The sequence below is a fragment of the Pteropus medius genome, unplaced genomic scaffold (assembly GCF_902729225.1).
Source record: "Pteropus medius unplaced genomic scaffold, Ma_sr-lr_union100, whole genome shotgun sequence".
NCBI classification, from domain to species: Eukaryota; Metazoa; Chordata; class Mammalia; order Chiroptera; family Pteropodidae; genus Pteropus; species Pteropus medius.
The window spans coordinates 12,829,139-12,852,998 of record NW_024342473.1 but is presented as its reverse complement, the minus strand read 5'-3'; the positions used below and the strand labels follow the sequence as shown (position 1 = coordinate 12,852,998).

The 23,860-nt window shown below is 33.9% G+C and overlaps 1 protein-coding gene across 6 annotated transcripts in view; it reads right to left on the bottom strand.

Moving 5' to 3' along the window:
• DPP8 (dipeptidyl peptidase 8) overlaps positions 1-22,460 on the bottom strand; it is a 50,778-nt gene extending 28,318 nt beyond the window's left edge. The window contains exons 1-6 of one of the 6 annotated variants that reach the window (XM_039865274.1): positions 22,133-22,460; positions 20,386-20,522; positions 18,177-18,446; positions 14,747-14,859; positions 4,987-5,160; positions 3,992-4,160 (exon numbers count right to left, since the gene is read on the bottom strand). In XM_039865274.1, the coding sequence (XP_039721208.1) occupies positions 3,992-4,160; positions 4,987-5,160; positions 14,747-14,859; positions 18,177-18,446; positions 20,386-20,422 (763 nt within the window). In that variant the 5' untranslated portion in view covers positions 20,423-20,522; positions 22,133-22,460. Of the gene's footprint in view, positions 1-3,991; positions 4,161-4,986; positions 5,161-13,033; positions 13,235-14,746; positions 14,860-18,176; positions 18,447-20,385; positions 20,523-22,132 lie in introns of those variants that run through there. The other 5 variants (XM_039865275.1, XR_005653363.1, XM_039865277.1 and 2 more) reach the window with 5 other exon arrangements.
• Positions 22,461-23,860: the final 1,400 nt, after the last annotated feature.

Below are 23,860 nucleotides of genomic sequence, written 5' to 3'. Positions count from 1 at the left end.
ATATGTATGTAAAGAGTCATGCTGATTTGTAGCTCTCCTACACAGAGAAGTACATTTTTAGACCTAGAATGGGTCTTATGGATAATGTAATTAACCATTCTTCTTCCTTCCTCTGTCTCTCATTCAATTAGAGCAGCTCAGCTTTGATATGATTCACACTTAAGTTTCTAGCAAATAGTTTAAAGGGAACTTTTGCTTTAAAAACAAAAACATAAGATTTCATGACATGGGGTAATGCTTACAATGTACCTAAATTAAAGAAAAGCATATTATTAAATTGCATGTATACTGTGATTCCATTTCTAAAAATGTTATACAAATATGTATTTTAAAAAGTATTGGGATATAAACCAAAATGTGGTTATCTCCAAATAGTGAGACTATGGACAAGCTTTTTTAAAAAGTTGTTTTATAATTTACAAAATCTTAAGTGTACCTTTTATTTTTGAAAGATGTATATACTTTTATAACCATACCCTGTCAAGACAGAATACTAACAGTCCAGAATATTTTCTCATGCCCCTTCCCACCCAAGGTACATTTCTGCCCAGAAGCAACCACTGATATGATTTCTATCACCATAAGTTAGTTTTGCATATTCTAGAATTTCATATAAATTAAATCATACAATATATATTTTATGTCTGTCTGCTTTTGAGATTCATCAAGGTTTTGGCTATTATGAAGAAAAATGCTATAATTATTCTTGTTTAAGATCTTTGTGGATGTAGGTTTTTATTTCTCTTGAATAAAGACCTAGGAGTAGAATGGCTGGGAGGTATATGTTTAACTTTATAATAAACTGCTACAAAGTTTTCCAAAGTATTTGTATTATGTTATATTCTTACTAGCAATGTATTAAAGTTCCTCTCCAACATTTGGTGTTCATCCTTTTCACTTTAGCCAGTCTACTGGGTGTGTAGTAGTAATATCTCATAGTGATTTTCATTTTACAGGCAAGTTTTAATGCATTATTACTGTTTATCTATATTTTCTTATTGTCTGATTATGAATGTGCAGTCTGAACCAATAATCCCTTACTCAAAAATTTTGAGTCGAGAAGTGTTTGGAACTCAGAATTTGGGGGATTTTTCATATATTATACATCTACCATGTAATTATGTACCATATCCAGCAGGGTAATCGGATACCCTGTAATCAAATACATCAATATTTTTGCAGTTAACATATGAATTGGCACAGTAAGTAGGATTAAGATTATAAGTATTCTCAGGTCAGTCTTGCCACCAAAAGAGTTTTAGCATCAAGCTAATGAAAATTAAGCTAATTTTTCAGTTGTTTTTTTTTTTTAAATTTTGGAATCAATGATATAGCCCAAACCAGTACTCTTATATTTTGTTCTCCTTTAGATGTGAAAATAGGTACCACTCATTTGTATCTCTCTATCACTTATTACAGATCTCAATTATTAAGAGTTATTTATTACATGAATAAATTGTATCATCTTGTTCTCCCAATAAAATATGTCATTTGAGAGTAGAGGCTGGTATTATATTACTTTTAAATTTCTTTATTATACTAGGCAGAGAATAAATACATATACATGCTGATTGACTAAACGAAACTAAAAGCTGACTTTCTCTTGAAAACCTATTGTGAATAGGGGAATAAGAATGATGATGCTCACTCTCTACTTATTCTATCTAAACACATAATATTTACTATATTCCTAAACACTGTCCTAAACACTTCACAAATATTAACTCATTACAATCTCATAACAACCCTATGATGGTATGCTATTAAACTTTTTTTAACATGCTTTTTATTATTTTATTTCAAAGTAATACGCAGCAACCCTCCATCTTGACCAAAAAACTTAATTAACCTTTTTATAGATACAGAAACAAAAAGGTAAATTAAATAACTTACTTAAAGTCACGGAGCTAAGAAATCGTAGATGTGGGACTCAAATCGAGATAGTCTGGCTCTAGATTGTGCTAACTACTACACTAAACCTGAAAATAATATACCACACACCTGTAAGTACAGAAAAGAAAATAATAAAAAGTACTATTACAGCATTTTGCAGGGTTTCAGTGCTTTCTACTTTAAATTCTGCCAATCTTCACAATAATCCTGTGTGGAAAACAATTCTACAGAAGAAAAACAGTCTAAAAAATGCCTTAATTCTATAGTTTCATTGAGATAGTCAATTCTTATTCAATTCTGTATCCTTAGTTCCTGCCACATTGCCTGGCACACAGGTACTTAGTATTTTTGTTGACTGAATAGCTAGAACAGATTTCTTGACTCCTAATCAATCTACCATCAGAGCTTTGTGGTCTCAGCCTCAAGTACAATAACTAGTGTATAGTGAGTGTTCAAAGCTTGTTGGAAGCATGAAAAAATTGCAAAGATTTCCAACCCAGATTTACTAACTACCAACCTAATCTTTCTACTGCCATTGGTAGCTGTTCTGATTCCGACCCCAAATGGAGACCCATTAAACACCAAAACACATACTTTTTACTTAAAAATTTCCCCACTCCACTCCCTTTTCTCTATCCTATGCTATGTTCTAGTATTAAGCCATAAAACCTGGATAGTTGCCAATAGTCAAGCTTTGATGTCTAGTCTTATGCTTCTCAAATATAAGTTTTACAAAATACTCAGAATAATTTATCTACAATATGACTCTGATCACAATACTCAACTGCTAGAATGTTTCAGTGGACCCCCATATCATGATAAGGGCCATGTTCATTTATGTGAGATATAGGCTACTCTTGTTCTGGCTCTTCTTATCTGCCAGCTTTATTTTCCCTACTTTTGACTCATACCTATACTTTAAGACCACTAGACTGCTTCTAACTCTTTACACACCATGGTGCTTTTGGCATCTAGACCTTTCTCAAGCAACCCCCTCACCTGGAGTGTACTTGCTAATGTGTAGTCATTGTTTAAGATCAGTTTAGGTGTCATCTCTTTTGGGGAGCCTTTCCTGATCACTAATTTTCATTGGTGCTCTCATAACACCCGCCCTATGTTTGCTTCTTATCGTTCTGTTTTGTTATTTGTTTATATAGTTTCCTTGAGGGCCAGATCTTTGTCTTATTTAATTCCGTATCTTTAGTTCCTGCCACATTGCCTGGCACACAGGAACTTAATGTATTTTTGTTGACTGACTGAATAGTTAGAACAGATTTCTTGACTCCTCATTCAATGGTCTATCAATGTGAATTGTTCAAGAAAAAGTTTCTCCTACAATACTGATTATCCTGATGAAAATTTGCTGTCAATACACTCATATCTAAAATAATTTATTAAGAAAGATGTTCAATAAATCAGCTTTTGAACATTAGATTAAGCAAAAGTTAGACAAATTAATTTTTAGAATGACCATCCCTCATTATGGAGTTTATTCTTAAGTTCTATGTCACATGTTCAAAAAAAAAGGCAGTACATTATTTCCCATCTTTCAATTGTATGAAAGCTTTAGAGGAAAACACCTACATTTTTTCTATGCTTTGATAGTGTTTAGTATTATTATGGTCACTTCAAAAAAAATTAAACACTTCCACAATACACAGTTCTACAAAGTTTTGTTTTTTCTATTATGACAAAATAACTAAGGAAGGTCTTCAAAAAAAGGAGATAAAATTTCAGGGAGTTTTTACAGTATTAGGTTTTTCTGTTTGTTTCTCAAAAACAAGATTAATTTTTTAAATTAAAATTTTGTTTTAATGAGAACAGTTTTGGGGAAATTTTGGCAGTTTTATTAGGCTGAAAGAACAATCACGTCAGAGGTACTACTGTTGTGCTGTCTGTTAATGAACATTAAAACAGGCAGCATTACACAGGTGGTACATATCACTTACCCTTTCTGCTTTTTTCTTTGTTAACTTTAAAGATTTGAATTTAAAACATAAAGATCACCCAGCTTTCTTCAATTTTAAAATATAAGCAAAAGCAAATTACATTTGAAAAGTACTTTTCAGGAAAGTGGAATTGAAGAACTACACATTACCATTGTGCACATAAGTGAGCCTCCTTTCTTCTCTGGTTACAATGTTGGAAATCCAAATATCATTGCTGTGTATAAAAGCAATCCAGTCTGGATCAGCGGGGCATAATTTTGGATCCATTCGAATGTTGGGACAGCTAGTTTCCACTAAATTGGGCCGTAAGGGTTGTTGCTAGAAAAATAAACAACATTTTAAGGCAAGTATCAGGCTGATACATACATACTCATTTGCCAGCACCCTTCCTATAAAATGAATAATAATTCCAAGTAAAATGTCAACTAGGATAATTGTTCCCCAGAAAAATATATTTCATATGCCTTCATTTATAAGAAAAGATTCATTCAAATTTTTTTACCATAAATTAGAAAACTAAGGGTAAGAGGAGAAGAAATAGACAATATAATAGCACTTCATAAATTTAGTTGGCCAAACCTGTTTAATAAAATAGTTAGTTTATTAACTACTTTTATTAAAAATTTATTTATTGAATATTTTATTCATTAAACACTTCCAATTAATTTTATCAACATCGAATAGTTTGTTTATAAAAATGTAAGAAAAGCCAGGATCGCCATAATTCCATCAAAAGAAGAGTTCTAACTAAGAGAACATAAAGAATTGCCTGGACTAAATCCAAACATTTAAAATCATTTATTAAAACCATTTATTAAGCTTTTGAAGGAACCAAAAAGGGATTGCCTTATGATAACATTATCTTCCCAAATCTTTCTCAGTGATTACTCAGTAAGTGGGCAATGGTGCCCTTTACTATATTTTCCTACATAGCAAGAGTTTTTAGCATTTTAAAAATTGTATCATTGAAAAAATTATTAACTCTTAAAATTGGAAATTAATACCCAAATGTCTTATCTTTATAACTAAATTTTAGTTGATGGGTAAACAGAATTTTTTGGTTTGTTTAATCACCTTTCTGATTTGGGTACAAATAAGCTTTATGACCTCAAAATAAATTTAACAAGTAGTAATACTGACTTACAGTAAATCCTTGTGGCCCTCCATCTTTTACATGATAAATTCCACTACCAGCTTGAAATAAAAATGTTCCACTTCCTTGGTGATAATCATAAGAAGCAATTCCAACTGTTCCAATGCGTTTTCTTTCTCTTAACAGTTCTTCTTCTCGAGAATACATTCCATAGTCTAGAGTTGCCTAATGCAAACAAAAAATCTTCTATGTTAGTCTTCTGAAAACTTGCTTTTTGCTTTTAGCACTGCAGTTCTAGCATCTCCCAATATTACTGAGTCTACATTTTGTGTAAAAATTTGCCAGCAACTTTAAGCAGATTAATTTCAGGAAGTCTGCTGAAAAATTTCTTGGTAAAGGGTCTCTAGATGATTATTATATACATTAGAAAATAAGAATTAAGTTTCATCACCTTGGTTTGGCATTCAAGATCTTTTACATTACCTAAATGTAACTCAGCAGTTTTACATGCAGTTAAGAGCAAGACTTTGAAGTCAAGAGGTTTGAATCTAGGCTTTGACTCCTGCTGGAAGTTTGACCTTGAGGAAGTAGCTTAATTTCTTTAAAAGTAATTTTCCTCACTTTCAAAATAGTAATAAATCATCTGCTTCAGCTCTGTGAAGATTAATTGGGATGAAAATATGTAAAGTGTTTAGCACAATGATCGGCACAGAGTAAGCTCTCAATAACAGCTATTATTTGTACTTTTCTACTACATCTACTAATATGCTAATAAAACTCTAGGTCAGGCTGGTCATAACACTAATGTAAAACCTAATATGTGATGTTCTGCCTCCTGGCTTTGTCTCTTCTATTTTCCTTTCTATCCATCCAACTGTTAACTGATATCCAAAAACTTTAGCTCTAATTCAACCTTATCCAGGAAAGTTTCTTGATCCATTATGGTGTATTCATCTTTGAAATTTATGTAAGAGTTACTGTATCTTTAACTCATTTGGCTATGGTATTGTTTTTCACTTTTTTCAGTATTTCTGAGTAAAAATACCCAAAAAACACTTGAGAACAAAATCTGTGTCGTTTTGTTTTCCTATCTACAGCATTTGTTAAAATCCCTCTCAAAGAATATTTGTAATTAATGACTGATGATGAATTTTCCAAGATAGAAATATTACTTGATATATGTATAAAATTTAAAAAGGAACATAAAGAAATCTAATAAGTGCTAACTTAAATTACATCAATAACTTCCCTCACTAAGAGATCTTTACACTTTGAGTTTGATAAATAAGTGAAACAGACATAGTTTCTGCTATCAAGGAGTACACTTTAAAAAGAAGTCTAGATAAGTTTCTTGGCAGGAATGAATCAATCTAAAACTAAGCTAGCACACTGAATGTAAACATTCTTCAATATGGCAAATACAGGTGTATACTTGCAAACCTAAAACAATGTTAGGTGGTTAAAAATGAGAAAACCTTAAAATCCTAGTAAAAATTCACCTATTTTTTTGTATTCATTGTACCATTTTTGAAATTAATGTTTAATTACATACATTTATACATGTGTGCTAGTTTCCCATAGAAAAAAACTTAGAAATTCAATGAACGTATTATTTTATTATTCTGATCTTTTGTTTTAGATATCTTTTAAGACTGTTTCCATTGAAACCAGAGCAATTCTGAATATATGATTATATTTTAATTTCTCTCATCTTACTCTCCCTGAATGACACTAGACTTATCCCTGCTTTATATGTTTTAATGCTTAGGAATCAGAACACAAATTTCAGAGCTAAGAAATTAAGTTTCACAAGAGAGCTCTATATTTATAACTTTGTGATAATACAACTTGTTATTTAAATAACAAGCAATACGATAAAAAGAACAGTGAAAAAGATCAATTATGAGAAACGAGGTTAGCCTTACCAGATATTAAAAAATTAAAACATGAACAAACAAAAGAAACGATAGTAGAGAATAGAAAATCTACAACAGATAGCTGATATAGAAATTAATAAGAAAGAATGGTGGCAAAAAGATGGGACTTTTAAAGTCAGTGATTACTGATTTAAAATTTAGATCAGTTGGAATTACTACAATAGCCATATTAAAAAAATAACACTGGATCTACTCACATATTCCAAATGGAATGTTAAAAATGAAACCAACTTTCACTTCTATTCAAGACCAAGTAACAGGGACCAGACTTACCTCTCATCTGAAACAACTGAGAAAATGGACAAAATATGAAGTAATGTTTCTAAGACACTGGACATCAGAAACAAGGAGCAGTGATCCCTGAGAAGTGGGAAACAAATGAGGTGAGCCTTATACTTATTCCAGCTAACTGCCTTGACAGTTTCCAGATGTTGGCACAAGAAGAAAACCAATGGGTTTAAGAAAAAAAAATCACAAAGGAAATCAGAAAATATTTTGAAACAAAACACAATATACTAAAACTTTAAGGAATGCAGCAAAAGCAGTGCTCAGAAGGAAATTTACAAGTATAAAAGCCTACATTTTGATGGTTGCCAGATGGGATGGGGGTTGGGAAGATGGGTGAAAAAGAGAAAGGGATTAACATGTACCAATTGCCAGTTATCAAAACAGTCACAGAGATAGAAAGTATAGCATGGGGAATATGCTAACATGCTAATAATACTGTAATAACTATGTATGGTGTCGGGTGGGTACTAATCCGGGTGGGGGGCTCACTTTGTAATATAAATGTCTAATCACTATGTTGTACACCTGAAACTAATATCATATTATATGTCAACTGTAATTGAAAAAAATTTTTAATTACTTTTAAAAATCGCAAATCAATGACTTAACCTTCTATCTTAAGACATCAGAAAAAAAGAGAAAACTAAATCTAAAGCAAGCAGAAATAAAGAAATAATACAAATTAGGTTAAAAATAAACAAAATAGAGAATAGAAAAACAATAAACTTTAACAATGCCAAAAGCTGGTTCTTTGAAAAGATTGACAAATTTAACAAATTTAGCTAGAACGAGCAAAGCAACAAAAATAGAGAAGACTCAATTTACTAAAGTCAAAATGAAAGATGATCATTATTAATAATCTTATAGGGATAAAAAGTATTATAGAGAAATTGTATAAACAATAATATGCCAACAAGTCAGATAATGTAGATAAAATGGTTCAATTCCTAGAAACACATAAACCACCAAAACTAACTCAAGAAAAAATAGAAAATCTGAACAGGCCTATAATGAGTAAAGAGACTTAGTAATTAAAAAACTTCCCACAAAGAAAAGCCCAGAATTAGACGGCTTTATTGATGAGTTCCACCAAACGCTTAAAGAATTAAGTCACAACCTTCTCAAACTCTTCCAGAGAGAGAGAGAGAGAGAGAGAGAAACACTTTCTAAGTTATTTGATGAGGTCAGTATTACCCTGATACCAAGACCCCACAAAGACATCACAAGGAAATAAAACTATAGACCAATATCCCTTATGACTATAAATGCAAAAATCCTTAATAAAATATTGGCAAACTGAATACAGCAGCATATTAAAAGAATTATAAATGACCAAAGTAGGATTTAATCCAAGAATGTAAGCTTAGTTCAATATATAAAAACCAACCAATGTAATACACCATATTAATACAATAATGGAAATTAATACAATAATTTTTCTATAGACATAGAAAAATCATCTGACAAAAACCAACACCCTTTCATAAAAACACTCAACAAACTAAGAATAGAAGGAAAATTTCTCAATCTGATAAGGGGTATCAATGAAAACCCACAGCTAATATAATTCTTAAAACTTCCAGTAAAAAACTTCCAGTGAGTACTGGAAGTTTTCCCCTCAAAATCAGGAAAAAGAAAGGATGTCTGCTCTCACTACTATTCAACATTGTACTAGAGGTTCTAGCCAGAACAATAAGGCAAGAAATAAGACACCTTCTAGGTTAGTAAGGAAGAAGGAAAACTATCTATATTCACAGAGAAAATGATATTATATACAAAAAATCCTAAAAGATCTAAAAAAAAAATTAGAGCTAATAAATGAGTTCAGCAAAGTTATGATACAAGATCAATATACAAATATCAGTTGCATTTCTATACATTAGCAATGAAGTCTGAAAATGAAATTAAGAAAACTCCATTTAAAATATCATCAAAAAGAATACTTAACCAAGTGCTAGACTTGTAAACAGAACACTGTAAAACACTGTTGAAAGAAATTAAAGAAGATATGAATAAGTGGAAAGGCAGCCCAAGTCTATGGATTGGAAGACTTAAGATTATAAAGATGGCAATACACCCCAAAGTGATCTAGAGATCCAACAGAATACCTATCAAAGTTCCAACTGCCTTTTTTGCAGATATGGATAAGCTGATCCTAATAATATTCATTTAGAATTTCAAAACAATCTTGAAAAAGAATAATGTTGGAAGATTCATACTTTACAATTTTAAAAGTTAGTACAAAACTACATTAATCAAGACAGCATGGTACTGGCAAATGGACAGACATGTAGGCCACTGGAATAGAATTGAGAGTCCAGAAATAAATCCATACATTTATGATCAACAGACTTTCAACACGGTGCTAAGACCATTCTATGGGGGAAAGACAGCCTTTCAACGAATGGTGCTAGGACAACTGGATTCCACATGTTAAAGAATTAATTTGGACCCCAAATTTATACCATATACAAAATCAGCTCAAAGTGGATCCAAGTAAATGTAATAGCTAAACTATAAAACTCTTATATAAGAAAACACAGATAAAAATCTGCATGACCTTGGATTAAGCAATAGTTTCTTAGCTATGACACTAAAAGCACAAGCAATCAAAGAAAAGAACAGATCAACTGGACTTCATCAAAATTTAGAACTTTGTGCATCAAAGGACACGTATTAGTTGGCTAGGGCTGCTGTAATAAATGACCACAAACTTAGTGGCTAAAAACAACAGAAATTTATTCTCTAACGGTTCTGGAGGGCAGAAGCCCAGAATTAAAGTGTCAGCAGGGCAAGCCTTCCTCCAAAAGCTCTAGGAAAGAATACTTCCCTGCTTCCAACTTCTGGTGGCTCCAAGGGTTCCTTGGCTTGTGGCAACTGAATTCTAATCTCTGTCTTTACATGGCCTTCACTTTCTGTTGTCTATTTTGAATCCCCTCTCTTTTCTTTTATAAGAATGCCAATCACTGTATTTAAAGCCATCTCAAATCCAGGATTATCTCATCTTGAGATCCTTAATTACATTGGCAAAGACCCTATTTCTAAACAAGGTCAAATTCAGAGATACCTTTAGGACTTGGACATATCCTTTTTGGTGGTCTCTATTCAAACAACAGGACACTATTTTTGTTGCTTTGTAAACAAAAACCTCCAAACTACCCAATAAAGAAATGGGCAAAGGACCAAGAATAGATATTTCTCCAAAGAAAATATACCCATGGCCAATAAACACATGAAAAGATGCTTAATGTCACTAATCGTTAGGGAAATGCAAATCAAAACCACAGTGCGCTACTATCTCATATCCAGTAAAATGGCTACTATCAAAAAGCCAGGAAATAAGTGTTGGCAAGGATGTGGAGAAATTGGAAAGTTTGTGCACTGTTAGTGGAAATTTAAAACGGTGCAGCTGCTATGGAAAACAATATGGCAGTTTCTCAAAAATAGAAAAATAAAATTATCATATGGTCCAACAGTTCCTCTTCTGGGTCTGTACCTAAAAGAACTGAAAAGCAGGAACATGAAAAAGATCTGTATATCCATGTTCATAGCAGCATATTCACAACAGTCAAAAGGTAGAAGCAACCAAAAAGTCTATTAATGGATGAATAAACAAAATGTGGTATATACATACAGTAGAATATTATTCAGCCTTAAAAATGACATTCTGACATGTGCTACAACATGGATAAACCTTAAGTACATTATACTAAGTGAGATAAGCCAGTCACAAAGGATAAAAACTGTATAGGTTCCACTTATATGAGGAACCTAGAGTAGTCATACTCATAGAACAGGAAGCAGAATGGTGGTTGCCAGGGGCTGAGTGGAGGGATAATGGAAAGTTACTGTTTAATGAGTACAGACTTAACAGTTTTGCAAGACAAAAAGAGTTCTGTGGATGTAAAGTGGTGATGGTTACACAACAATGTGAATGTACTCAACGCCACTGATGTACACTAATGTATACTTAAAAATGGTTAATTTGGTAAATTTTATATTGTGTGTATTTCAGCACAACTTTTTTAAACTGAAGTATAAGAACTTTAGATTAAGATAAACAAACAGAATAAAGGAGAAGTCACAAAAATGTCTTAACTTCCATAAAAGAGAGACCAAAGTAATTGTGTTTAAATGTATAGATCTAAATAAATGATTACAGTACTAAACACTTACCAAAGGTAATTATGGCTGATTTTATACGAATAAATTAATGACTACAGCACTTAAAAGAAAAAAGCAAAAAGACAATCCACAGAATGGAAGAAAATATTTGCAAATCACATATCTGTTAAGGGTCTAACATCCAGAATAAAGAACTTTTACAACTCAATATTGAAAAGACCCAATTAAAAATGGGCAAAAGACCTGCCTAGACATTTCTTCAAAGATATACAAACAGCCAATGAAAACATGAAAAAATGCTTAACATCACTGGTCATTGGGAAATGTAAAGCAAGTGATAATGAGATAATACTTCACATTCACTAGAATGGCTATCATCGAAATGACAAACAAGTATTGGTGAGGATATAGGAAATTAGAACCCTCATAAATTGCTGGTAGAATAGAAAATGTTGCAACTGCTGTGGAAAGCGATTTAGTAGTTCCTTAAAATTTAATCAGAGTTACCACATGACCCAGCAATTTCACTCCTAGATATATGTCTACACAAAATCTTGCATATAAATATTAAAAACAGCATTATTTATAAAAGCCCAAAATGTGAAACTTTTGTGTATGCAGTATGGGGTAAAGCAAATGATTAATTAATGTTTTTTAAACTTGGATCTTTGGCATCAGAGAAAGGAGATTCATATGCAAGATAAATGAGGTTAACAAAAATCCTGTGCAGAATTTGAATTGAATATATCAGTCTGACCTTATATTTTATCTAAATTGATGAGTTTCACGTTGATATTTACATTTCAAACACACACACACACGCACACATACACAAAGTATGTATTCCCTAGTTTGTCCAATAAACAGACCTAGAAACAATTACCAACCCAATTAATAATGAGCATCCCTAGTACCGAGATCATGGTCTTTTAATACCACTTTCCCTTTAAGGAACCAGAACTCCTTTAAGAAATAGCTGATTCCAAGTGTGAGACAGGCAATGTGTAAGATGAGCATTGACTAGCATACCAGAAAGCAAGAGAGCTATCAGTTATTACCAGTCATGTCAAAAAGATTTGACATGTCAAACCGAAGAGGCTTCCACCAGCCAAAAATAAAACAATTTATACAATAAGAGTAGCTGTCAGTGGATCAAAAGACATCAAATAGGTTTCCTCTATAAGCTTATGAAGAGACACACACACACCTCTCTCTGAAACCTTAATTAATCACCTATGGAGGACTGTAGGAAATAAATTATTTGAAAAACATTATCCTGCCTTTCCATTGTGAAATGGATCTCAGGATAACTAAATAGTTGTTGAATAGCAGTTTCTCTTTATAGCAGTATTTCAGTTAATAAATGAAAAGGAATGATAAAATATTGCCATTTTATAAATAAATTAATGGATCTAGGCAATGATCAAAAGGTGCTATCATCACAAGAGAAGAAATAAGGCTCTATATGCCTGCCTCTTGATGGAAACTACAACATGGTTTATGAAGTATTTTTTTCAGTTGTAGTAAAATATATACAATATCAAATTTACCACCTTATCTACTTGTAGGTATACAGTTCAGTAGTGTTAAGTATACTCAAAATGTTGTGCAACCCATCTCTGGAACGTTTTCATTTTGCAAAACTGAAACTCTATAACTAATAAACAACAACTCCCCATTTTTCCCTTCCCCTAGCCTCTGGCGACCACCAATTTTCTGTCTCTATGAAATTTGACTACTTTCGGTACCTCATATATGCGGAATTACACAGTATTTGTCCTTTTGTGACTGTCTTGTTTCACTTATCATGTCTTCACAGTTCATCGATGTTGTAGCATGTGTCAGAATTTTCTTCTTTTTTAAAGCTGAATAATATTCCATTGTATGTATAAGCCATTTTGTTTATTCATTTGTCCATGGACCTTTGGGTTGCTTCCATCTTTTGGCTTCTGTGAATAATGCTGCTATGAACATGGGCGTGCAAATATCTGTTTGAAACCCTGCTTTCAATTCTTTTAATCTATGAAGTATTCTTAAAAAAAGAAAAAAAAAAAAAAAAAAAAGGTCTAACCAAGCTTCTAGATCTAATCATTTATTTATAGTTACAGAATATACAGGGGAATGAAGAACATATCAAATAACACCACAGGTGTACCATCAACAAAATGGACCCTCTTTCATCAACAAACTACAATGGAGGAAAAAAAGGATGGAAGGAGACTTAAGAGACCTATTAATCAATTGTAATATATGGATCTTATTTAGATCTTGATATAAACAAATCAAGTATAAAAAAAGAAAATTTATTTAAATATCAGAAAAATTTGAACACTAAATATTTCATATAAAAATATTTTTAAAGATATGATAATGATATTGTGGTATTGTCTAAAAAGAATTTATATCCTTTAGAGAGAGATAGTGACTTATTTAGGAGTGAAAACATGTATCTGGGATCTGCGTCAACATAATCTGAGAAGTGGGGATAGGGATTGTGAGGGGGGACTGACAGGGTTACAATGAAATACTGATGGCCAAGATTTGATAATTTGAAACTGATTCACATGTAATTCTACTTTTCTATGATTTGAAATTGTCCATAATAAGAGTTCAGAAAAAGAACCCTGACTCATTAATTTGCCAACTGTTCCACGACAATAGTACTATTATTTCAACGCATTTGTCTTAGAATAAGAAATTTTTTTGTTTTAAAGTCACAAGCCTATGTAAAAAGCAACATCCATTATTATAATCGTTGTAGTCAGAATGATCAGTTGCCATGAAAGTTATTTTTTTAATTCCTAAGAGAAACATCATATTTTAGTAAATTTAGCCCAAACACACTGTTAAGAAAATGCTCAACGTAAAAATAATAAATGAGAACCAAAAATGCAAACAATCAAACCCAAACTATTGTCTTGTTCTTGGGACGTTCTCAACTATTTTACATTTAGTCTAAAACTAAAATACTGAAAAACAAAAACAAAAACACCTAAGCTTTCATTTTTCTGTAACTTGAATTATAATATTTAGAAACAAAAACTGAACTTAGTATCTTTATTTAACCCTTAACATTAGTACTGTTATTAAGTATTAGAACCACAAATTGAATTTAAAGATTTAAATAGAAAGCTTTCTGGAAATATATATTATTTTTTTCATGTGGACAACTCCTCCCCCAAAATGTGAGAACTATGTAACTAGGAAATTTACAGATGGGAAAGGCAGTTAAATAGGGAGAAAGTAGTTTTTAAAAATCTGTATTATAATATCCCTTAGTTTCAGATTTTGAGAATTAAATGAAAATTATAGGTCATAAATGCAAAAACATAAAAATGTTTTAATTCCTTTTGATTCACATCTACTTCAAATATAAAACCTCAATTAAATTTCTGAAAATTTATTTCTGCGGTATCTGAAAACATACACCAAACCACAAGAATAACAATGTCTAATCCTACCTGAAAAAGATCCAAAAGAGGCTTCCAAGAGAGCATTAAGATCGCTGCTTTGTTGATGGTTTTGGGAATTTCAGAATAAAACAGTGTATTTTCTCTGTTCTCACCAGACATAGCTATAAGAAAAAACAATCGTTTTTTTTTAAAAAAAATAGTGATCTACTGCATTCATAGTAATAAGTATATAATGCTTTCTATGTACTAGAAAATTTTGTACTCTATGGGATCTGTAAGAGATGCACATGCCAAATGCCATGGAAATTTTCTTCAATAAAACTCAGGTGTCACAGAAATGTGCTCAGGTTTCATTTTCATATTCAGATCTTAGTCTCTCTCAAAACATACATAAAATTATTAGTCTCTTACAAGTTGGCAACAGACTCAGGAGATTCCAAATAAGCATGCTTTGTGACAACTTCAGATTACTAAATTTCTTTTCCTGAATCATTAAAGTACTTACTCAGAAATATACACAGGTCTAACTAAATTCTACTTTTTCTTCATTATAAAAGTTTTACAACTGTAATTACTAATAAGTTTCAAATGAAAGTGTACTCATATTCAACAACATAGAATCTGATTTGCTAAAAATATCTTTGGCTTTTACTGGGGAAGGGTGAAAGAGATCTCTATACTCAGTAGAAGCCTGGTCTATTCTGCGAAAATTATGCAATAATAATGGGAAGATCACAGTAACGTAGAATGAGTTATATGCAAAAGAGAATAGAAATGGTTTTGAAAATGTGAACCAAAGAAAACTTAAAGTAAAACAAAGCCCTTCTACTCTAAAAGGCACCAGAAAGGTATCACTTCCAAAAAAGCTAGGAGAAAGTTAAGGATGGAGAAAATAAATTACACAGAACAAGAAACTCTCTCCTGGTTGGAACAAATCTTCAGCCTAGTGTTTCTGACACTGGCAGGGAAAGATGTTTGTGGAAGGGCATGCTAACCCTTGCAAAAGCTGGAGATGAACCCCCAAATACCCACATCTTCCTTCATCCCTTTATGTTCCTAAACTTTTCTTAAACCTTTCTTGGTCTGTACTGCATTTTGGAGTAAAAAGTTAGGTATCAGTTGACATTTACTTCAGCACTTGCTTTTGTCATAAATCTATTTTGTATAGTCCAGAGTTACTTTGTTATAGAATTCTTAAGACTGAAGTACCATTACATAATTTTACAAAATGTGATCATATTCTCCTTTAGCTTTCTCCTTTTAGGAGCCTTCAGTCCTCAAATATGAAAAAACTGGTTTCTCTATTATCCTCAAAAGAGAGCCATTCCCCACAATCATTTCAGTGGCCTCTCTTGAAACTGCTCCTTGTTCCATAATGTCTTCCTTGGCTTCATCTATGACCAATAAAAATTTCCAGGACATTCTATGTACATACACCGGTTCTTTGTAAGAGCAAAAAAGGCTTTTCCCATTCTTTCCTGATGACACACTGGTATTTACTGGTGTTCGAAGAACATTAAATTTTTTAAAACAATGAATTTATATGGAGAAAAAAATTTTAATTCAGATGGATATAAAAGACTTGAACAAATGAAAAAGCATAAACTTTCTTGATAAGCTCAACATTTTAAATTGTCAACTTTCCCTAATTTTATCTATAAATATAATAGAATCTAAACAGTATAAACAGAATTGGAAGTGGCTATACAAGCTAATTTTAAGTTTTCTAGAAAAACAAGCAAACAAAAATAGTCAAGAAAAGTATAAAAAAGCGTGAAGGATGACTAGTGCTAGCAAACAGTAAAACATATAGAGCTACAATGATGATGATAATAGTAGCAGCAGCAGTATAGTATTGGCACTTGATTTGATAGATGAATGGAACAAAACAGAGCATCTAAAATATATAAAGATTTTAAAAAATATAATCTTGGAATTGGGAAAGCCTTTCTAAATAGGATGCAAAAACAGAAAAATAAAAATTTAACTAGCCCAAAAAAAAAAAAAAATCACAAATTTCTACATGGCAAAAGAACTAAAGGCAAAAGACAAATTAAATCTCAGGGGAAAATACCACAATGGATTAGTTCCCTCGTTACATCCAAAAAAATACCTTGCGTCAATAAGAAAAATACCCACAACTCAATAAAAAATAGAAAATGATTATAAATGGGTCACAGAAAAGGAAATACAAATGTTTTTTAAATATGTGAAAAAATGCTCAATCTCATTCGTAAGAGAAATAAAAATATTACAATGAGATATGGAGATGTAACATACAGTATAGCATGATGACTATAGTTAATATAGTATTGCACATTTCGAAGTCACTAAAAGAGTGTATCTTAAAAATTCTCATCACAAAAAAAATTTTGTTACCTATGTAAGGAGACAAATGTTAACTAGACTTATTATGCTGATCATCTTGCAATGTATAGAAAAATTGAATCATTATGTTGTATATCTGAAACTAATGTTATATGTCAATTGTATCTCAATTTAAAAAACAATAATAAAAAAATTACAATGAAAGACTGCTGTTCACTAATCAGATTGGGAAAGATTAAGAAGTTTGATTATTCACTACTGGTAATGTAGAGAAATAGATATCAGATACAATGCTGATAATATAAACTCTATAAGCTCATTGGAGGGGCAATTCAGCAATATCAATCAAAATTCAGAATATATGCACCTTTTGTCCTAGCAATTCCACTCTTTGGAATTAGTCCTATGGGTAAATTCACACATGGACAGAATGATCTAATACAGTGATATTTGCTACCTCATCTCTTGTAACAGCAAAATAGAAAATCTTACTGCTCATTATTAGAGGTCTGGTTAAGTAAAATATGGCACAATTATATAATGGAATATTCTGGAGTTGTTAAAAAAGAATGAATCTGTAAACACTGATGTGGATTCCTGAAGATAATATCTCTTACAAAATATACATACATGTATACATGAGAAAGGTGAGGAAACCTATGTTTAAAAATTTAATAAACAGAAAAGTAAATCAGTGGTGTAATATATTTAATTTAGACAGACCTGAAATCTGGAGTGAATGGGCTCAGGAATAAGAGACCAAAACCACCCTTGGTTTAAAAAAATGAAAGCAGCAGCTGTTGAGAGTGGGAACAAACTAATGGTTTAATTGTGTTACTAATCTGACCATTCCTAAAAAAAGGCATTTTGAACTGGCTTTAGGAAGAAGTAATTTCTGGCATCTTTGACTTTGAAAATAGTATCATGATCAATTCATGATTTGTTATCTGTTAAGTAAAAAAAAGTTAATGGGACAAACCAAAATTAAAGCACACCCCAACTAAAAGTCTTCAAAACAGTTTTTTTTCCTTTAATAGAACCATCACTGATTCATTTATTTATTCTCCAAAATCTGAGTGCCAATTGTATCTAGCCTTTAACTTTGAATTAAGAAAGAATTTCCTCTCAGAAAGTGTGACTTCATACACACCAAGGTAATAGATCCTGTCCGAATGAGGCCCATCTGGATCATTTCTCTTCACAAACATAAAATCATGTGGCGCCTTAGCCATCATGTAGCCATGATATTTTCTGGTATCAGCAAGCAGCTTTTTAAGCTGACTCCAGGAATATCGCTCAACATAAAACGGCTCCAATTTAGGCCGATCCTGTGATTCAATATTCTCCTCACAGTCTGCAGTTTCAAAGATCTCAACACCCAGCTGTTCTGTTTCCATCGCTGCTGCCATGTTGCATTTTCCTAGAAAAACAAAGCAAATGAAGTTGTTCACAGGCCTGCCTTCTCTTAAAATGATCAGAATGACAGCCTGATAGGGACCTCCACCCCCCAAGGCAGCAAGAAAAAAAGCAGTCACAATGAAACCCAATACGAAAAGTATAGCCCTCCCTTCTTTGTATTGTTTAAAAATGAGTTTTTTAAAAAATTGATGTCATGTCTATTTCACAATGACTATAAATCCCTTTGGTAACCTTTATGAAAGGCTCTCCTTAGGAATATCTTGACAAAATTCTTTTTTTCTTTCCCACACTGGAAGGAAACAGGCCATATGCCAGTTGGCTGCTATGCTCTATCCAAAAGCATGTCAATAGTGAAGCTAAATGTGCCAAGGGAGTTAAGTGTTTTTACACTTAAAGTGACACATTTCATAAATGTGGATTCCTTCGGCTAACAAAGTGACAAGAACAGTAATAAAATTGTTGCAAATAATGTACTTGTAATAATCTTTCTAGCATACTTAATATACAGTTTCCTTTTCCTTGGAACTCCAAGCAATGAGACAACTGGCTGGTACGTTTTTCTTTGTTCTCTGCTCATGCCTAGATATCACTATCTTATGATCACTTGTGGTAACTCTACACTATAAGAAATTTGTGTGACTATTATTACAGATTATACAAGTTTTACTCTCATTATTAAATGGGAGAAAGTTACTTTCTTCAAGTGGCTTTAATTGAAGTAGCTGATGCAGAAAGCATTTGACATTTGTACTATTAATATTTTGATAAAAGTCAGCCCAATTTACCAGTTCAACCCCAAAACAATATTAATATTGCATCTATTAGTGTTTTATGTTACAAATCCAGAAGAGGATGTATTTTTATCTACTTCAATATTTAAATGTAACAGGAGCAAATATCAAAGAAAATAACCAGAAGTGTTATTATAAGCCTTATGATATTCTGACATGTCTTATTCGCATTACCAAAACGAATATAAACAGAAATTCTGGGGCAACTTGCTCTTTTTGAACTGTCAAAAACTTGTGGCCTTCTGAGATTGCATTTATGCAACCAATTTCACAATTATTAACTACTTCTAGAACAACAATCAATACATGGCTGTATATTTAATATGCTGTCTTTTTTAAAGCTCAATATTGAAGGTTAACAGGAGTTCATGTAAGAACTACTAACCACAGGGAAAAAGTAATTAGCTGACGTGGGTTGGCAATTAGTCCATTAGGTGTGCATTGTGGCATGTACAATGAACTGAACTGTGTGGCCAGGATATTGTATCTTTTTTCATGCTGCAGTGTGAATTGTACTACCATTTTCAATGTAAGAGCATTAAAGGTGGCCAGAAAAGCCATCTAGAGACATGTCAGGTATACAACTTGCAATAATAAAAGGGGCATTTACCACCAATAATATCCAAATAGCTCAGCAAAAAAAAAAAGTAATTTAGCTCAATGGGTATTCAGCACTTTGATATTAAATGGCAGTATTATGACAGTGGTGGTTGTTTGCCCAACTAAAAGCTAGTGGAGGCCTACTTTCTATCAAATACATCAATGAATCTAGTTTTACTTCTAACGGAGAGACAAGTGAGAGAAGTGGCTACACAAACTGGGCTCTTTTTGACTCAACTCCTCTTGAGTTAGATTGGAACTTCATTTCCAAGAACAGGACCAGAGAATACAGGGAGCTAAGCAAACAGACCTCTGAAGTCTTACTGCCCAACTTGTTGAGTTATCACTGACTTGACTGACATCTCTTATGTAAAAGTTGTATTAGCTAAGTTTCCATAACACCGCATATCAAATACATTCTCAAAATACATGACCAAAGTTTTCTAATTTAAAAAACTAGAAAATAAGGTCAGTATACATTCTCAGCACAGTGCATGTATTTCACTGCCCCACCTACCTCTTCGCTTAAGGCCCTTCCCTGATGCCTACCTGATTGTATTTTCATTTGCTCAGATCTCTTCCACATTCAAAGAGATCTTTTTCAAGTGACTCAACTTCAAGCATAGATCCCTCTGCTCATTCTGCTCTCTTCTCACAGGAGTCTTTCCTTTTCTCACCATCCAATCCTGCTCACCAGGATAATGAAATAAGATATAAAGCTGTCGATCATTATTAAATCATATGTGGCCATAAAGATTAAATTTTAAAAGTCACAAATAGTACTTAAAACTGGTTCTTTTTGGATAGTATATAATGCCTGAATTATTTTGTATCTGCATTTTAGATTAAAATTATATTATTTCAGCTATGTACAGCACAATTTATTCAAAAGACTATTCTAGCAATAGTGTAAATCCTGATGTCTAGACATACATTAAAGTGAAAATTATGCAAAAATTTTTAAAAAGTATAAAAGGCATACATATGTGAGGTTACTCACTATTGCAAATCCTTGAAAATGACAATGACTAACAAAATTAACAAAGTTTGTTTCTATGTGCCTGGTACTGTTCCTCTACCTTTTACATAATACATGTGTATTATTTTACATAATACATGTTGAGCAGATTGGAGAAAGAATAGACTCAGTAGAACAGCCCATGAAAATTACAGATCAAGCAATTTTCGTGGCAAGGGAACTAACTTGCATTTAATAATTTAAGATTTTCACAAGATAATGTACTATCTACTTTAAGTGCATTCCATTTATGCTTCTTTCCTTTCCACATACACTCTGAAAATAACTGAATTAGGTAACTTTCTGGAAAAGGTAGCGTTAAGGTTGTTCAAATTCTGGCACGGTAAAAGAAAAAAAATAAAAAGAAGAATCTGTGATTACACCTGTTACTTTGTTATCGGTTTTAATTCTGAGCTCTCCTAGCCCAAATGATGGAGAGTAATGTGGTGAGAGAAGCTCAGTGGCAAATGGAGGGAAACCAGTGAAGTTATGTTAGCACTGCGACAATGAACGAAGATGTCAAGACACCTTCCCATGTATTAAGCCCCCCACTCAAAGAAGAGCACACTGGCTTAGGAAAAAAAAAAGCTTCAGTCAGGTCTCTTGAATTTGAACCCACTGAAATGTCATTCTTTAATATTCAACCCAAGGGCCAAATAGTCGTCCACTTAAACACCCCAAGTTTCACTGAAGCCTACCTATTTCACTCTTCAGCGTCCTAAGCTAGTTGAGAAGAACATTATCAGAGAGTGGGCAGAAATCTTGAAAGCTATGAATGAGGGAGAGGTGTAGGTGATAATGTCGAGAAGGGGGTTTGGGGGGATACTAAGTCATAGATGTCTTATGAAAAAAGTGTGAGGAGAGGTTTTTAAAAAGGAAAGCATCTATTCTGTCCCCGTGAATTAGAATGAGGGGGCCAGTGAACCGACCCAGAGTTAAGGAAGGGAAAGAAAAGAACACAAGCTGGGGAATCAGAACACCTCAGTACAAATCTGATCTGCTACAGTCTGGCTTTAAGCAAATCCCTTCGCCTCTGCGGACTTCCGTTTCATCATCTGTAAGCCCGGACAATACCCAGCTCCCATCCCCGGCGCGGCTCAATTAAGATAATGGACGTAGAAGTCCGAAGGCCAGCACCCAGCGCTCAGGGGGCGCCTAGTGGACGTTCGTTAACTCGCAATTTCATAGCCCCAGCTTCCTCTTCCGGCAAGTGGAGCCTCACCACTGGCTCCGGCCCGCGAAGGGCGCCGCGCCGGGTAAACCGCAGAGCGGACTAACCCGAAGAACGCGTGGGGCGGCTACTCCGTGAGGCGGCCACTCCGTGAGGCGGCCAGGCCCCGGGTGGGCTGGGGTCCAGGCCTAGCGGGCGAAGAGGAAGGAGAGGGGGCGGATACTGCACCTTCCCCCCCGGCCCCGCCCGGACCGTCCCGACGCGTGCTACGGTGCGGGCCTGCGCCGCTTCATGCCGCGCCGCCTCCACTCCCGACTCGGCTGCAGCGACTTCTTCCGAGACGGCACTAGTGGTAACCCAAGCGGTGAACGCGGCAGTTAAGGGAAGCAGCGGCCGCTCCGGGGGCTCCAGCGGCTCTGGCACTTCCGGTTCCTGGCTACCTGCCCTCCGACCAGCGAAGGCGCAGCGGGTCCAAGAAGGGCGCCGCTCCCTGCTGGGTGGGGTCCATTACGACAGTGCCGTCTAGTGGCCGGAGGAGTTAACGAGGCGCGAGAAGGAGACGGCGAGTGTGGGGGACAGAAATGAAATCTAGAAACGGGAAAGCGACTTGACTTGCTTGAAGTCATTGGATGAATCGTGGCGCGTCTCTACTTACCCATTTTTTTTTTCATTCAACAACTGTATATCGAGTACCAGCTCTGTGCCTGGCAGAGTTATAGGCGCTGAGATTAGAGCTAGGAGGAAGCCAGACAAAAAAATCCCTGTCCCTTCATGGAGATGACATAGAGAGGAAAGGGACCAAGGTCGCGGAGATCTTCTGAGTGTTTCATTGTTATAGTGAAAATAAGCCTGAACTTGGAGACAGAAAACTTGGCTCTACTACTAATCAGTGATCTTCAGTAGATCCTTTAATCTCTCTGAGCCATGGTTTCTTTATCTGTAAAAGAGATACACATCACTTAGTTTCAATTAAGGAAAACCATGTGTGTCACTCTAATACCTAAAGATGGAGAAACTGGGGCCCAGGGTAGAGAAGTGAGTGACTTGCTGTAATCAAAACGAGAGGCGATCCCTTGACCCATAATTTCTTTCCCAGTCCACATCACACATTGACTGAGAGAAAGAGAATAAAGGAGCCTGGGGAGATGACTGGGGAAGTGCTAGGCATAGAACAAAACAGTTGAAAAGCTGGGCCTCCCCTATTTCTATCATTACCAGGAGCTCTGTGTCAAAGGTGTGTGTCATTAGGATTTATTATAATAGCACTAATAAAAGATCCATTTGAGTGCGGTGTTCCACTCCTCAGTATGTAATTATTCACTCTGAGGTTAAATGAGTCTTTCCTAGGCTTTTTTGAGTTGAGTTCCGCTAAAAGATACAGTCATTTTTGCTGGGACTCCTCTATGTATTTTCTGCACATAACCTGAAAGTATATTTTAAGGCTTTGAGTGCACATGCACATCCTAACAAAATACAGTGAAATATCTTGCACTTCATTTCATTCACCCAACAAATGTTTACTGAATCTCTGCCATGTGCCTGTCACTGTTCTAGGCACTGGGGCTACAGTAGTGACTAAAGCAGGCAAAACCTCTGTCTTTGTGCAGTTTACATTCTAATAAGGAGAAGAAGACCTCCCAAAAAGTAAACAAAAAGTATAAAGCTTTATGGATTTAAAAAAACAAGCCCAAAGGAAGTAAAGGACTTGCTTAAGATATATCACTAATTTTTTACAGGAAAAAACTACCATTTATTGAGCACTTATTATGTGCTGCGTAATTTAAAAACATAACAATTTCATTTAATTTTCGCCACATCTTTTGACATAGTGAATA